At 44.4% G+C, this 17073-nt stretch overlaps 1 protein-coding gene across 1 annotated transcript in view; it reads right to left on the minus strand.

Annotated features, from left to right (window-relative positions):
* The window catches only part of LOC109298789 (cytosolic phospholipase A2 epsilon-like), a 106268-nt gene that overhangs the window by 6017 nt on the left and 83178 nt on the right, over window positions 1–17073 (minus strand). Inside the window, exons 13-19 of the mRNA XM_019519067.1 lie at window positions 16163–16299; window positions 14803–15025; window positions 11913–12027; window positions 10234–10371; window positions 8489–8596; window positions 965–1156; window positions 314–483 (exon numbers count right to left, since the gene is read on the minus strand). Coding sequence (XP_019374612.1) covers window positions 314–483; window positions 965–1156; window positions 8489–8596; window positions 10234–10371; window positions 11913–12027; window positions 14803–15025; window positions 16163–16299 — 1083 coding nt within the window. The remainder of the gene's footprint in view (window positions 1–313; window positions 484–964; window positions 1157–8488; window positions 8597–10233; window positions 10372–11912; window positions 12028–14802; window positions 15026–16162; window positions 16300–17073) is intronic.

A 17073-nucleotide genomic window follows, 5' to 3' on the forward strand; every position in this document is an offset into this window, starting at 1 on the left:
TCATTGTGTATGTTGCAAACTGTACTGACCATAGATTTCTTCTTGTCAGATGATCCATTGTCAGTTTGAAGAATTTTAATAAAGAGAAAGAAACACAGATAGCTTAATTAAATAAAAATTGTAGGTCACCATTGCTGAAACAAGGAATCATGCTGCTGAAAATAAGTCTCGTATTAATTTTTCTGGTATCAATTTCTTCTTCCAATAGTGAGAAGTCAATAGTTTTTAACTGCTAAATCCTAAAGGGTTAAAGAGAAAAGGCCAAAATAGAAAAAAAACAAAAAACCCTAAAGGATAATTAGATCACACTCACCAATGTCTGTGATCCTCCATTGTAACTTAAATGCAGGATTACATCCACTTTCCTCTGTGATCTCAGAAGTGGAGGATAGCTGTTATTGATGAAAAATCCAGCATCTGCCAGTGAAAGTGTATTCTCTGCTGTTTCCATCAGTTTGTTTGGGTAGCAGTCTAATACAGTGTCTGAAATGGAAACATTTCTCATTATAACTACTGCATAAACAATTCGGCTTAATCCCCAATAAAAGGAAAGGATCAAGGAGAAAAAAGGAATTCTGCTCCCACCCCTTTCTTTCCTTCATTTATTGACACCACATTTGTCACTGAGTCTTAACTTAAAGAAATAAATGACATCACAGTTGTTTATATACTTTCCCTTCCTGAACTTCTCACACTGTTTCAGTTTCAAAGAGAATTTTCCCCTGTCTTCCCATCTTGGCCCTCCTCCACCCTGAGGCTCTTATGCTTGGCAATATGCAACCTGACCAAAACGAAATCCACTAAAATCATTCTAGCCCCATACAGTCCAAAATAAGCCTTAAATGATGGCGTGTGTAAGGGGAGGTAGAAAAAGAAATTAACATCTTCTCCTCTACATCATACAGCTCTCCAAGCCCACATTACCTCAAAATGTGCTACCAAAAATAATGCTTTATTACTGTACCTTTCCATGTAGAAAATTGTTCATTTGCCAAGTAATCTTTGTCCATCTGGAATCCCCTTAGGAAGTTCGGGTATTCTGCAACTGTTGGGCGCCCAGTTAAGACATCTCGGAGGGTATCAGACAGGGGGCCTGCAGAAGTAAACAGACGTGTCTCCAGCTCATGAGGGTTGGTAGATGGAACAGGATCGTCTTCTGCAGGAGGGAGAAAGAAACATGAAAATTCTGTTTTAATCTAAATCACTTTTGGTTGTTCTCTACAGCAATAAATTAAATAATCAAAATAATCATGCAGTTTCTAATGATCTGAACTTATGGCCTCCTCCAAAATGTAAAGAAGAGTACCTATATGCACTTAAGGCTGGATGATCACAAACTCCAAAATCAAAATAAAATAGTAAACAACCTCACACAAACAGAGCATTAAGATCATCATCAAAGCCTAACATTTCAGAATTTCCCAGAATGCTACCTTGCCTCTGATAATTTGCCATAGAGGGCAGGAGAGAGCATGTAGAGTCATGGGCCATCTACAAAGGCCACACTGACTTCAGGACTTTTGAGACAATGACTTGGAGATTGCTCAACAAACAACAAATTATAAATAGATAGAGTTATAGATATTAGGGCTGTGCAAAACAGCACTGTTTCATTTCAACTTCTGTTTCACCATTTCGGTGGAACAATGTTTTGTTCTGAGTTTAGTTTCATTTTGAAGCACTGTTCCATTTTGTTTCATCAAAACTGTTTTACTGTTTTGGCATTTTACCCATAGGCTATAATGGGGAATCATGAAACTGCCTATAACTTTGTCATTTCTCGTCTGATTTGAATGAAAACAGCAGGAAATGTAGCCCCTGGTGCGGCCACAATGCCTGTCAAGTTTCAAGGAGATAGGTGCAGGAGTTTCTGGGAAACTGCACCTCAAACTGTTCAGAGCAAAACTCATGCCACTTGTAACTGTGAAGGCACAGAGGGGTGATAACTGCATGCATGCTAGCCCCTGCTGAAGACATGAAGCCTGCCAGGCTTCAAAGAGCTAGGTACAAGGGTTTCTGGTAAACTGCACCTCAAGGTGCTGACAAGCAAAACTTGTGACATGTGTGACTTTGTGTGCATGTTAAGGTGAGCCCTCACTGGCGCTGGGGCCTCTACACAACACAGTAGTGTTCCCCAATGAGGCCTTCTCCTCCCCTACAGCCTCATCCTGGTCCACCACTTCAAATAACAACAGATAAGTAAGCAGCACAGTAGCACTACCAGCATCTCAGGCAGCCGAACTGTCACAGAGCATTTCTTTCCTTTCCTGCAGGAGCTTCTCCAGCAGCCGCCAGAGGACTCTCCCTGCCAGCCCCAGCCCTGGGGCTTAGATGTGCCCAGGGCCCCGCATCCGTCCAGTCAGCTGACCAGGGACAGGTGCTAGGGGTGTTGATCTAAGAACATGGCACTGGCAGACAAGGTTCTTTGGGTCAATCTGGTATCTTTTAGTAGACCAGCTGAATAGTTAGAGAAATGTATCTTAGCAAGCTTTTGGGTTGAAAAAACCCTCATCAGGTTTAAGGAAGTACCTGCAGTTGGTGCATCTGTGTGCTGTTCCTGGATGGAAGGAATAGTAAAGAAGCCAGAGACTGGCATGCAATGCAGTCAAGAAAGCCAGTCAGTGAAAATGGAAATGGATGCTTCACGGGATGAGGGACAGTCTGGGGTAAGGTGCGGGGAGGGGGATGCAGCAGCATAGGTAAAAGTGGTGAGGTACCTGGGGAGTCAGCTGTCCGGCAGGTTGTAGTGTGTAGTGAAGCTCATAGGCTTATCTGTGAAAAGTGGTTTGTAAATCCAAACAAGGACTGAACACCTCACTAACCTCATCACCAGAAGCCAACTTCCTACACAAAGTGCCCTGATGGAAAATACATAGGAGACACCAAGCAACAACTGTGCACCAAAGTAAGCGCACACCTAAAATGTATCAAAGACAAGAACAGAACACCACCTGTCTCCAATCTCTCAGGCCTAATCCTTAAAGGGAATTTACAAACCACTTTTCACAGACAAGCCTATGAACTGTACTTCATCAACCTCCTAGGTACAGAAACTCATGGACACAATATAGACATTGGAATGCTGACACACTACAACCTGCTGGATGGTTATGGCACCTCCTACCCGCCTTTCACCAAGGAGATCCTCAATCCTGGCATTTCCTGGGGCTGGCTACCAGCAGTCCCACCAGGCCTCCCAAACCTGGCAGGGTGCAGTTGTAGTGGTCATGCCCAGGACCAGGGGCCTCCTCCTTCCCCATAACCCCGGCTCATACCTCCAAGTTTGTCCTGGCATGGGAGGCTCAGCAGGAATATGTTCTTCCCGTGCTGGCTGGTGATGCAGTGAGTGCCGCCTCCAGCTCTGAGAGCAGGGCATTAAATGCTTTATTTAAAAATGAAAAAAGGAAATAGGTGTGGATGAAGTGAGAAGGGTGGCACTCATTGCATCTGTACCTGAAGTTTGGGGAACCCCAGCAGTGGGAGGTTCACCTTGAAGAACACCAACTGCTTCACACCAAACTAGGATCCAAGGAGGTGCAGTGGGGTATCATTACATCACCAGCAATGCTGAATTTCCTCTCACTTGGAAAACTGGCCGGTGGACAGAACAGGTGTTCCTGGGCAACTGTGGCCAGATCCGGCCACATCTGGCTGTGGCACAGCAGCAGCTCCACATCCTCAGCAAGATTGGCAGCCACCCAGGCCTGAGCGCTACCTGCCTGATGGTGGGGTCTGGTGCCTCTGGACACCATCATGGAAGCCATGCCCTTGGCTCACATTGGCAGCACCTGTGATGGAGGAGGAGACTGGCTGTTGGATAATGTGCTAGCACAGGATAGTGGATCACCCTCTTCCACATCCCCCCACCTCCGCCATTCTGCCCCCCTAACTCTCTTCACTAGCACCTCCGTCCACTGATTCAGGCTGTGGCTGCTGCATACACTCCCCTTCACTCTTGGGTCACACATGGCAGCTAGCATATTGACTATACTGGACCGCATTGGATCAAGACATTTCCTGATGCCCTCCTTCAGCCACCTCACCAGCTCCTGCATGTCTGGTGACAGCAGCTTGCCTCAGCCAGGAACACTGATCCCCTGAAATTTTTCCACTTGGTTCTCTAGTTCCCTCACTGGGGGGATCATCTGGCTAAGGAGGGCATTGGCAGCACTGAGAGTCTCAGTAGCCTCAAGGAAGGGCTTGAGGACCACCAAGATCTGGGAGATGGTACCCCACTCAGCTCTGTTAAGGGGGCTGCTGATCCCAATCTCCCTGAGCAAGGCCATCTCATGGATGTCCTTCTGTTGCTCCACCAGCCTCTCAGCCATCAGGTATTTGGAGTTCCATCAAGTCTCCACATTCTGCTTGATTTTGTGCTGCGGGATGTTCATTTCTGCTTGTTTGTCCCACAGCATCTTGCTTCCCTTGATGCTCTGGTGGAACTAGCCTGCCACCTACCTGCATTTGAAAATGAGCTTGCAGGTGGTGCTGGCGCCATCACTGGCAGCCCTGACCTACTCCAAAGTGTCCCTGACAATGAGGTGGAACTTGTGTGCCACATAGCAGATGCCAACAAAGTTTGCATCATGGACCTTCTTGACTATAGTGGCCCCGTTGTTGGTGACTGTGAACCTGCAGGTGAGTTCGCTTTGCCCAATGAGCCATCCCTGCACCAACAGGTTCATGGCCCCCATGATCTCTGTTGCCGTGTGGGACTCATCCAACACCTCAGCTTGAAGGAGAGCCCACTGATGGCCTGACTGGTTGCACCAGTGCCCTCTGAGGGAGAGGTATGCATGATATTCACCCTGGCTGATCCACTTGTCCAAGGTGAAGTGTAAAGCTACCCTCGGACCTGCCTTGTGCAGCTCCTCCCTGAAGTATGAATGCCTCATACAGGAAGGGCACCACTGTCCTGCTGAAGGTGGTGCATGTGGGCACTTGGTATGATGGGGCCACGAGCACCATAAGCCATCTGAATCCTGGGCGCTCAACTAAGGAGAAGGGCTGGCCATCCACAGCAAGCATCTCCCCAGTGCTCTGGGTGATCTCGCTTGCCTTTGCAACGCTCCCCAATTTCTGTCCATCTTTCCACCACTGTTCCAGGGTGGCCTGCCACTGCTTTGCGGGGACAGGGGCTTTGGAGCAAGAGGAGGACTCCCTTTTGGGCACACTCCCACTGGTGTCAGGCTGGGGAGGAGCAAGGGCATGGGTGTGGTGCCTGTGGAGATGCTTCAGCATCCCTGTGGTGCTCATGTGTTTTGTTCCCTTGCCCCAGCTGGTTTTAGCTCAGCAGCACAGTCAGATAATGTATGTGGAATCATCTGCCAGCTACACAGTCAAAATCAGAGCAGTCCTTCCCCGCTCTTCCCCCTCCCTCTCCTTATTTTGTTTCCCTGCAAGCAAGCCCAGCTCGAAACATTTCAAAACTTTCAAAACGTTTTGACTGCCCTTGTTTAATTTCAAAGCTGTTCCAAACCCCTTCATTTTGTTTCAATTTTGCTGTTTCAAGCTCATAACAAGTCAAAATAGCATTGAAATGAAACAGCTGGCAAAATTTCGCACAGCCCTAACAGATATATACAGATATATATATATGTGTTGAGCATTGAGACTGCTCAACAAATGAATATATTTGTTAAGCAATCTCCAAGTCATTATATATATATAATGTGCTTCCTACCTTCTTGCTCAAGGCAAAGTTTCTCCTGTCTTCCTTTTTCTGACCCTTAGCCTAACAACATATAAGCTACAAAATGGCACCGTTCTGTTCCATTTCATCTTGAGTTTTGAGGTTTTGATGGAAGAGTGTTTCATTTCTAATTTCTTTCAATTCAAAACCGCTGTTCTGTTTTGTTTCATCGAAACAGTGATACTGTTCTGACATTTCACCCACAGGCTATAATAGGGAAGCTCGAAACAGCCTCTCTCTTCTGGCAGACAGATCAGGGGCCCGCAACCCCCAGGAGGGCTGCAGGGACTGTGCCAGTCCTCCCAGGGTTGCAGGCCTGCCAGATGAGGGAGGGAAACCAGGTGCTGCTGCCTGGGACTGGGGAGCTTGGGAAGGGAACTGAGCCTGATCGCTCATTTCCCCTCCCCAGGGCTCTGATCAATCGGGCTGAGGAAGGCAACTCATCCCAGCTGGCTGAGTTCTAGGGCCGTGCGAAGCGGCACTTCCATTTTGACCAGCATTTCAATGTTTCGATGGAACAGCATTTTGTTTCAAATTTTGTTTTAATTTGAAACCGCTGTTCCATTTCATTTTGTCAAAACAGTTTTGCTGTTTTGACATTTCGCCCATATGCTATAATGGGGAAGCTCAAAACAGGCTATAACTTCTGCCCTGATTTGGATGAACCTTGCAGAAATGAAAGTCTCTTATGAGATCAAGAAGCCTGCCAAGTTTCAAGGAAATAGTTTTAGGGGTTTCAGGGAAATTGCACCTCAAAGTCTTGAAAGCAAAACTCATGTCACATGTACATGTTAACCCACAGCAGGGTCAAAACTGCAGGCTTGCTAGCCACTGCTGAGACCACAAAGCCTTCCAAGTTTCAAGGAGATGGGTGCAGGGGTTTGGGGGAAACTGCACCTCAAGCTGTGGACAAGCAAAACTTGTGGCATGGGTGACACTGTGTGTGTTAAGGCGCTGCAGGGTGACACCTGCAGGCCTGCTAGCCCCTGCTGAGGCCACAAAGCATGTCAGTTTTCAAGAAGAAAGGTACAGGGGCTTCTGGGTTCTGGGGCCCTGCACCTCTGGCTGCTGACGGACAAAACTCGTGTTATGCGTACTTGTGGGACTGTGTCTGTCTTGGGATACAGGAGGGTGAAAACTGCAGGCCTGCTAGGCCCTGTGGTGGCCACGAAGTCTGCCAACTGTCAAAGAGATAGGTGCAGGGTGAGTCTGGGTTTTGGGGCCCTGCACCTCTAGCTGCTGACAGGCAAAACTGCAACACAGCTCAGTAACTGACAGCAAGGCAGAAAACAAGGTAGTTCAAACAATGCTGCTTTTTATGCAGTTTTTCCATCCCTCCCCCAGAGCACTGGGATTGGAAGGGACCTCAGGGAAGGGTGACAGTCACTGGCCAGCTACACAGTCAATGTGAGAGCACTCCTTCCCCTCCCTTCCCCCTCTCTCTCCTTACTTTAGTTTCTGTGTCCCTGCAGGCAAGCACAGCTTGAGCTTCAAAACTTGAAACATTAAAAAATTTTCCAAACATTTCAACTTGCCTCGTTTTGTTTTGAGGCTGTTTCGAAGCTCTCTGTTTCATTTTGATTTCACTGTTTCAAGCTCGAAACTAGTTGAAACAAAACTGCCAGTGAAATTTTGCACAGCCCTACTGAGTTCCCCTCCCCAGCGCTACCATCAGGCCAGAGAAAGGAACTCAGCCCAGCTGAGTTCCTTTCCCCAGCCTGATCAATCATAGTGTCGGGAAGATGAACTCAGCTCAGCTGGGCTGAGTTGCCTTCCCCAGCCCAATAGTAGGGCTGTGGAGGGGAACTGAGTAATTGGGCTCCATTCCCTTCCCCAGTCCAGCTGCAGCACCAGGGATGGGAACTGAGCCTGGGCTCAGTTCCCTTCCCCTGTGCTATGATCGGCTTCCCACAACCCTGCCACGGGAAATGGGGAAAGCCAGGGCTGCGCTCCTGGCTAAGCCACATGGGGCTGCGGAGCTACTGGGAGCGCAGCCCTCGTTCTCCCCCGTCTCCCACCACCAGGCTGCTGCCGGCTTCGAAACTCAAAACATTTCAAAACTTTTGAAATATTTCAACTAGCCTCGTTTTGTTTCGAGGCTGTTTCAAAGCCCTTCATTTCAATTCGATTTAGCTGTTTTGAGCTCAAAATGAGTTGAAACAGTGTCAAAACGAAACAACCAGTGAAATTTCACACAGCCCTACTATTCGTGTTGTCCTCTATCTATTCCACAGTGATATCTTGAACTTGGGCTTATAGAATCTTTAGAACCTTTCCCCAAATTTGTATTATGTCATCTCGTCACTTCCTGTGTGGTCTGCCTGTTGGCCTGCCGCCTTCTACCAGATCAAAGAGCATGATCTTTAGTAGCCAGTCATCCTTCACTTGGCAAATACATACAAACAGCTGGGGGGGTTTCCTCATTACTAAGCAACAACTGTGTCATTCATATAAATCCTTTTCCTGACCATCTCATTTTTTACATGGTCTTGCCAGCTGACCACAGGAATCATCTGTAGCATTTTATTTCAAAGATGAGAAGTCTCCTTATGCTTCTTGAAGGCCTATGTCTTCCCACAGAGCAGATTTCAAGTACACACAACCTCACAAACATATATGATTCTGTTTTCTCTTTTTGGCCTTCCCTCTTTGACCATGGTGTCTGTGTAGTAAGGTTTTCTTTTTGAAGCTTCAAGAGGAATATGCTGTATTTGTAGGTCAGGGTGGTATGGAACATCAATTATGAAACAATGTTTTTAAAAAAAGAGTTAGGGAGATAAAAAAAGAAAAACTTACCGATATCTTTTACTCTGTCTCTAGTCCATTTGTTCCAGAAGTCCTCTGAATTACCAGCCAGATTCCAGAAATACATCACATCCACAGAAAAAATACTACTCCACATGCCTGCAAAGTGGAATGATAATCGATGAAAACTAATTCTGGAAAATCATGGAAACTTTTTAATTGAAAACTGCCTTTTGTCTTTCCTCTTCAATATTTCCTTCCAATTTTTATTATTGTCCTGCAGACTAGTTCCCAAATGCATCCTCACAAGTGCAAATATATATATCTTCTACTGCACCTGCCTGGATATTCCCACTTACTAGTTCTACAGTGAAGTTGCTTACAAAATCAGGGTCTATTTGAATCTGTGCTACAAATACCTCAGCTGTACTGTTAAAGTTTAACTGTAGTTCCAAGTAATGTGAACCAAAGAAAATGTTAAAATATTAAACAAGTGGAAGGTGGCAGGTTTCACATACCTTCCCACCTGAACTTTGCAACTTCTTCAAAGTCCACCTGAAAAGTATAACTATTTCCATCACAATAGCATCTAGCAGCCTTAGTCATGGACAAGGACTCTATTTGACTAAGTGCTGTCCAACCATTGAGCAGAAAGGTGATATCTGCTCCAAAGAGCTTACAACCAAGGAACAACCAGATGGACACAAATAGAAATAAGATGGAGGTACAAGAAAACATTAAGCCAATATGTGTCAGCATTGTCTGGAATCAATGATTCTGGAATGATAGTGCCTTAAGGAAAGGGAGGAAGGACTAGATGACCTCCTGCATTGTCAAGTGCTTTGTAACAAATATAATTATCTTTTGAACCTTTTTTATAAAGCAGTTATCAGCAGGACCATGCTGAAAATGACTGAATATTGGATACTTGGGGCATACAAGATGCATCTGCATGAGACACTTTGAGCACAATAGACTGATTCTCCTGCGCATTAGCATGGCAGGAAATAAACAAGCTAATGCACAGTAGAATTAGTCTACTGTGCATTAGCATCACCAAAAAAGCATGCACCAGCACTAATACGCAGTAGCGCCAATTATAGCACATCAAGGTAGTACCTGTAATTACAGGTACTAAACCTAATGCGTCATAATATAGCGCATTAATGAATGTATAAACATGCCCACAGGGTAGCAAACAGCAGTGCAAATCAGCTCTGACAAAGGGGTATAGAATCTAGCAGTTGTTTTATATTTGACATTACCGGCTGCCTATTTTCTTAGTACAGTGAAACCAAGTACACAACTAATACAGTTATACAAGGACAATTTAAGTTCACATAAAGAAGCATCATCTCCCAGTGACCCATCCAAGGAACCAGACATACGTATTTTGAAAAGTGTTTTTTGTCTCAGTGCTGCCAGTCAGAGGTCAGTTGCTCACCATTGCCTAGTTATTCAGCCAGATGTGTTCTTATTATATTAATGTTTTTTCTAGTTGAGGGGCTAGCAATGTTTTGGAATGGGCAACTGCTTTAACAGCGCTTAACTCTAGGCATGGGCCACTTCCAACCCAGCCTGTGCTGCCATTGGCAGTCCCGCAGTCACTGCTGTTTCCTGGCAGTGCCACCATGGTTGCTTCTCCCTAATGTATGTCCATCAGACAAGCAAATCCCCCCCTGCCAGTGTCCCTCAGAAGCTCTCCATTGCTGAAATGCCACAGAAGCCCTCTGGCTCCACAGGCTGGATCTGGCCTGTAGGCCATAGGTTGCTGACCCCTGCTAGACAATAGTCACCTTGCATGTAGCAGATCCGGGTTTCTGGAAGTTTCTTTATCAGTCTTCCCATGAAAAATTCACTTCCAAAATCTTCTGAGCGAACAGATGCTCCATATTTCAAGAATCCAACCTCATAGGGTGTGAACTCCAGCCATTCTGTAGGGAGAGCAAAAAACCCCAAAGATTCTCACTGCATAGTTAAGCGTCCTGACTATGGGCAAAAGAACTGAATTTTCAGAGGACTGGGAAGAATCAAGGGAAATAGTCCTTCTAGTATCCATTTCTCAGTGCCGAAACAGAGCTTGTAAATCTTTCAGTGCTGAAACAGAAGTTGCAAATTCTGTCACTGCATGCAATACTAATTAACTTGGAGAATAAGTGTTCCTCTTACAACAGAGACTGCTCCTACCCAGCAACAATGGAGGTAGTCTGTAGGGGGAAAGCCCTATACAGCATTAAGCAATAAACTATTTTGCCCCTCTAGTTTTACACTGTTCAGATTGAGAGTTATGCCCACTAAACCAGTAGTGACTGGGAGCATAATGCATTACTTGGTTTCTTCTGCTCTTGACTGTACCCATTTATCAACTGGTGTTAAGCTAATGATAGATAAAATTCTGATGAGCCTGGCTCTGTACCTCCAAAGTTCAAGATTTATCTGTAGGTTCTCTCAACTTCTTTAGTCTACAAAATGTGTCTAGAAATCTCATGAGATTTGTTTTTGTTAAAAGATTTCTAGTGCTTTTGTGGTCAGGATGAAGCATGGACCATGCCCTTGACTTGCCTCTAGAGCCTGGGGGATGAATCCCACCACCGCTTGCCCCTCTTTTCCCATGAACCATGAACTTGACTTGGCTCCAGAGCCCAAGGGGTGAATGCCATCACTGATCATCCCCTTTTCTCCCCTGTCACTAAATTCAGAGCCCACTTAATTTTTTCCTTTATTATAACTCAAGTAAATAGCTATAACTTTCTCTAAACCATGTTTTCATGCATGTATTGATGCAAAACACTGTAAGTAAGAACTGTTATGTTTGAAACAAGCATGGCATCTTATTCTGTAGATCATGGGCTCTAGCAGTGCTTTTCTATGCAGCCATCAGACCATTTCTGATTTTAAGGTTTGGCCTACTTGTCAGAAAAGGCTGAGCATCACAACCCTATGATATCACTGAACTTTCACTCCTGGCACCACCTAGGACTCCAAAGTGTCTAAGCAACAAACAAAAATGTTTATAATCTTTTTAAAAATGGTATCCATAGGTCTTTGAATTTTAAAAAGGGTTATGTGGTCAGAGCTAATTAAACACATAGGGTGCATCCAGACAATATCCAGGTACCAATATTGGCCCCCATGCTGCAAATACGCAGCATGGAGAACATTTCTTTGTTCCTGCACGTGAATCTTGCAGTGTCTCAAATGGGTTTCAAATGCTGCAAGAGGCACGTGCATGCTCATCTGCACATGCCCATAGGGTGCTTGCAGATGTAACCTCTCCCAGCTAAAACTGCCAAAACGCCCCGATAAAGTGCCTAATCTTTACAGGCATTGCAGAGCTGGGTTGAAGTAACCCACTGCTTCTGCCAGTAAGACATGGTTTTTTTGTTTGTGTTTTTAACATCTTCAAGCAGCCATAAATATTAGTCAAGTCTTCTTAGATCACACATTACATATAACTCTAGAATACTGTCATTACCTTTAAAATCTTGAGCACTATACTTGTCCTTGAGGTTGATGGCCACATAGATGGGCAGCGGGTTCTGCCCATCATTCACTGCCTGATGCTGGTCTGAGAGCTTATGGTTGTCTTTCTAGTTTTAAAGAAAAATGACACATGGGAAAAAATGGATCTGCAATTCAAATAATATAATGTGACAGCTGAACTTCAGCCAAGTTTTCCTTTTTCAGCCCACTAGACTATGCACAAATAAATATTTAGGAATATCCCTGTGTCTCATGAACAGTACCCACTCTATGATAGTTACAAGTTATTAAGAAGGGTGTGGCAGGGACTAAAGCAGTTCATGTTAAGACAATTTATGCTATTTTAATATAGACTTCTCCAAATATGTACACATTTAGGCCTGCATTATGTTATTTTGGATGGGAGGACTCAAAATGCCTCACCTTGTCAAAGAAATTAGTAAGAAAAAGTCTAATTGATTCTATTTTCAAATACTGTTTTTTTCTAAATAAAATATCTTCAGCCTTCTTAACAGCACTACTTCTACATGGAATTTGACTTCAGTTTTTAAAAACTGCTAGATATTGCATCACAAAAAAGTAACCAGTAGGAGGAAAAAATCCATTTTCATATTTCGCTAGCTCAAAATGTCCATATACATTTGCCAATTTTTTCACACAATTATTTTCTTTGTTAAGTGAAAGCATGAGAAATTTTCCCCAAAAGGGGAATGATTTTCAGAAAAGTTTAAACAGAAAACTATACTACATAAGAATCTCTCTTTAAAAATTGTTACAGTGTTACTAATACAACACCATAATGTTTAATACAATTGTTCCTTGCTTCTCAAGGTCTTCTAATATTTTTTAAATAGGTATATAAAACAAGATGAGCCAGAGGTGTAACAGGGCATCTGGGCACTTGGGGGAGCAGTGACACATGGGGCAACCAAGACTTCTGGCTGCCAGCACAGCTTCACAGCTGCAGCAGCAGCTGTTATTCTTCTGGTCCCCTTCCCCCCCAAGATAACGCCCAAGGCTACTGCCCCAGACTCCCCACCATAGTTACGTTACTGAGATGATCTGGTGAATTATATTATTTGACAATGTTATCAATTTTTGTAATTTGTTTGCCAGACAGGCATTTGGTTGTTCGTTTTAGAGAATTCAACTAGTTTTATACCAGGTCAAATACCATAGGGCAAATATACAACTTAATTAGCAAATTAACGCCAACAAAATTCATAGAAAAATATATTCAAGAACTGATCTTTTCACCCATTCAACTGGCTATAATTATAACATAGAAAGCCTAAAAATAAGACACAATATAAACACACATACATAAAAATATATTGCAGAACAAGTGGTAGTGATTTGTTTAGAATGCATAAGTCATCTTCTTTGGGCCAGCTTTACAGCATCAATAATTCACTTGTAAATGAGGAAACATGTTTGAAAATATGCAATGTTGAAATGGGCATTTTGGAATTTCAAAATAAATAGTAGGAAATACTCCCTCAAATAAAAAAGAAAAAGAAAATTATGTCCCCCCACCCAAGCGAGACATTGGCACTGCACAAAATATCTCTGAGTATTTCGTTTCAAAGCTGTTTTGACACAATTCAGGCTCAAAGCAGTGAAATTGAAATGAAACAAAAAGCTTCAAAACAGCTTTGAAATGAAATGAGGGCACTCAAAATGTTTCAAAATGTTTCAAGTTTCGAAGCAGCCTGGGGGCAGGAGGCAGGGGAGAGCCAGGGAGGTCAGCCCAGGGTGGGAAGTGGTGCGCAGCCCTGGCTCTCCCTGCCTCCTGCTACTGGGCTGCACTCTGAGTGACCCCACAGCCCCACAGAGTGCAGCCCAGTGGCGGGAGGTGGGCAGAGCCAGGGCTGTGCCGCGCCTTCCACCACCAGGCTGATCTCCATGGAGCCCGGCACTGGGCACGTGCTGTGCCCTGCACTGGTCCCAGACAGCAGCAGCAGCCTCCTATTATCTGGCGCAGGGCTGGGAGCCTGCATCCCCGGGAGGAGTCCAGCACAGCCCCTCATCCCTCCCAGGGGTGCGGGTCCCCAGTTCTGCATGCTGGATGACAGGAGGGTGCTGCAGCTGCTGCTGCTGCTGCCTGGGGCCAGTGGCAGTATCAGTCTCCCCCACTGCTGGGTGTGGTCTGCGCCCAGCGCTGGTCCCAGGCAGCAGCAGCAGCCTCCTGTAACCCAGCACAGATCCAGGGGCCTGCACCCCTGGGAGGACTCCAGCACAGCTCCACAGCCCTCCCAGGGCTGCAGGCCCCTGGATCTGTGTGCCAGACGACAGAATGATGGTGCTGCCAGCAAGTGTCACGAGTTTTGCTTTTTGCAGTTTGAAGTACAGCTTCCAAGAAACCTCTATACCTATATCCATGAAACTTGGAAGGCTTCATGTCCTCAGTAGGGGTTACCAGCCCTGCTATTTTCATCTAAATCAGGCAATAAGTGACAACATTTTAAGCATTTTCATGATTCCCCATTATAGCCTATGGGTGAAACATAGAAACACGTTGAAACAGTTTCAATGAAACAAAATGGGACAGTGCTTCGAAACGAAACAACAAAACGAAACACTGTCCCTTCAAAACGGTGAAACAGGCATCAAAACAAAACAATGGTGTTTTGCACAGCCCTAGCAGACATGTTAGTATCTTAAACAGTGAAATTCCAAGGTAACCACAAGTCTGTTACCTTTTTTAATAGGAAAGAAATAAAAAATATATTTGAATATACAGTAATCTTTTGCAACCATCTTTCCCAGTAAACTCTTTAAATCAGTAAGAGTGAATGTACATTTCTTTCTAGGGTTGATTTCCTTTTCATTTTTCATTAGAGAAGTTCAATGAGGCTCAGAAAAGATGGCATAGTCAATACCTCATCATGCAGCATGGATTCAATGATGAGCCCCCACAAGTCTATAAAAGATGTTTTGTATCCTTCTTGTGCTCTCTCCTTCAGCTCACTATAATAGTATTTCAGACGATTTGTAGAAAAACAGTTCATCTTGGATTTGGTGACTTGTTTGCGAGCTTCACTGATTGCCGCCTCAAGATATTTTTGTGACCAATTAGCATCTTTGTACAAATTTGCCATGGTCCTGAGGAAAGGATATGGTGTTATACAATGAGAGAGACATGAAAAAACTTGTGGTCTGAACTCAGAGAGGTTTATGCAAAATTTTCATTCACAGAGAGGTCACAACTGACAGCAAAACTCAATTGGAATTACCAAGCTTTGTCCCATTTCGAGGCAAAAGAAAAGAAAGCCTTCAAGTGCTCCAAGCCCCTGCTTGAAATCGAAACTGAGTACCAGATACAAAAAGTTTAAAGAACTTTGGTTAAATTGGGGAAAACCTAGGGTTTATAATAACGATCGTGGTCCAATTTCCACTCAAGTCAATGGCAAAATATTTATTTAGCTCAGGTGACCCTAGAACAGACCAAAAATTTGGAACCATGGAAGTTTCACTTAGTTTAAAGTGAACTTATGGCTTTTGTTTTAATAATGTCACTCAGGCCTGCCAAAAAATGTTGTGTTATATAAGATCCAACATCACATCTAAAATTCACACACACACACACACACACACACACACACACACACACACGGCAGAAGGTCTGAATTAAGGAAAGGCAGAGATAGGCAGCACTAATTGTGTCCTTCCTGACTTGATCTTTTAAATTATATTTATAAATATGAAATTATTGAATTTGTTGAACCCTAGGTATGAAGCAGAAGAGGATATAGTATGGCCAAGATATTTATAATGCATCCGAATGCATCATCAATCCAGTGGTTTGTCACCTAAACATTATGTTTCCTCAGAGCTGTCTGAAAATGAATCAACTTTAAACACTGTCAGTGAAATAAGTCTTCTACTGACTGGGGAAAGTGCAATATGAACTCAAAGTGGGGAAAGGAATGGCAAATTAACAACATGAATGTGAATTTTTCCTTCCTCCAATTGCTAGGGAAAAGTGGTAAACATTTTGATAAGTACACATTCTTAACAAGGGACTGAACTCATTACTATTGGAATCTAAGGTGAACACAGTATTCATTTGGTCATCGTGATATTCAATCACTTGCCTTGTGGCTTTTTGCTCTATGAGAAAACAGAGTAGGATATGGGAACTAATTTTTTCATCTGAAAGTGTTATGGAAACAGACACAGTTAGAGAAATAATAAATTATTAATAGCAAATCAAGTTCCTGCTTGCATCTGCTTCCTCACCATGTGGTGCCTGATAAACCACTGATGTAGGAAATACAGTCTAAGAGATTCAATTTCTGTAGACCCAATAAGCTGCCAAACATTGCTGTAAATGATCTTGTCCCTCCTCCTGTTGTCATGATTGCCACCACTGGCACCTGTTCAATGCAAAGACAGAAAGCTAGTGAAAAACACCTTCATATTAGAGATCATTATTATAACAGGTAAACATTATGTTAAACGGAATAGAAGTTGATAAGAAGAAGAAACAATAAATTGGGTTTGTGGGCAATAATATGATTCTTGTGAATCTGCTTCCATTATTACCTCCTAAATAAAAGGACAGTCACCTCATATTTTATCAGTTCAGGTTTGTTTGGTTTTTAATAAATAATTGGAGGCAAGCATCAATGGGAGCTTTGCATTATTTTATCATGTGGTATCTTCTTGATAAGTCCATACCACTTTTGGGCAACTGCGCATGCGCTGCTGAGAGGGCCAGCAGTGACTGGATGTGGGGGTTCCACCTCCTCAGGCAGGGAGGCAGGAGCCCGCTGTTCCACAGGAGGAGACGTAGGTGGAGGCGGGTGGGGGGAGGGAGGAGACACCACTGCTGCTGCCTCCTCAGGTGGAGGAAAGCCCCACTGCTTCACGGGAGGAGGTGAAGGCAGATAGGCAGGAGGAGCTGCCTCCGCCACTGCCACCTCAGGTGAAGGGAAGCTCCACTGCTCCACAGGAGGAAGTGGAGGCAGGTGGGTGGACTGGCAGTGGGGAGGGAGCCACTGCCACCACCATTGCCTACTCAGGTGGAGGGAAGCCCCGCTGCACCATGGGAGGAGGTGGAGGTGGAGGTGGAGGTGGGGTGGGGGAGGAAGCCGCCGCCTCAGGTGGAGGAAAGCTCTGTTGCTTCACTGGAGGAGGTAAAGGCAAAG

This window comes from Gavialis gangeticus, unplaced genomic scaffold (genome assembly GCF_001723915.1).
Source record: "Gavialis gangeticus isolate Ggan-Ray unplaced genomic scaffold, GavGan_comp1, whole genome shotgun sequence".
Classification (NCBI taxonomy): Eukaryota; Metazoa; Chordata; order Crocodylia; family Gavialidae; genus Gavialis; species Gavialis gangeticus.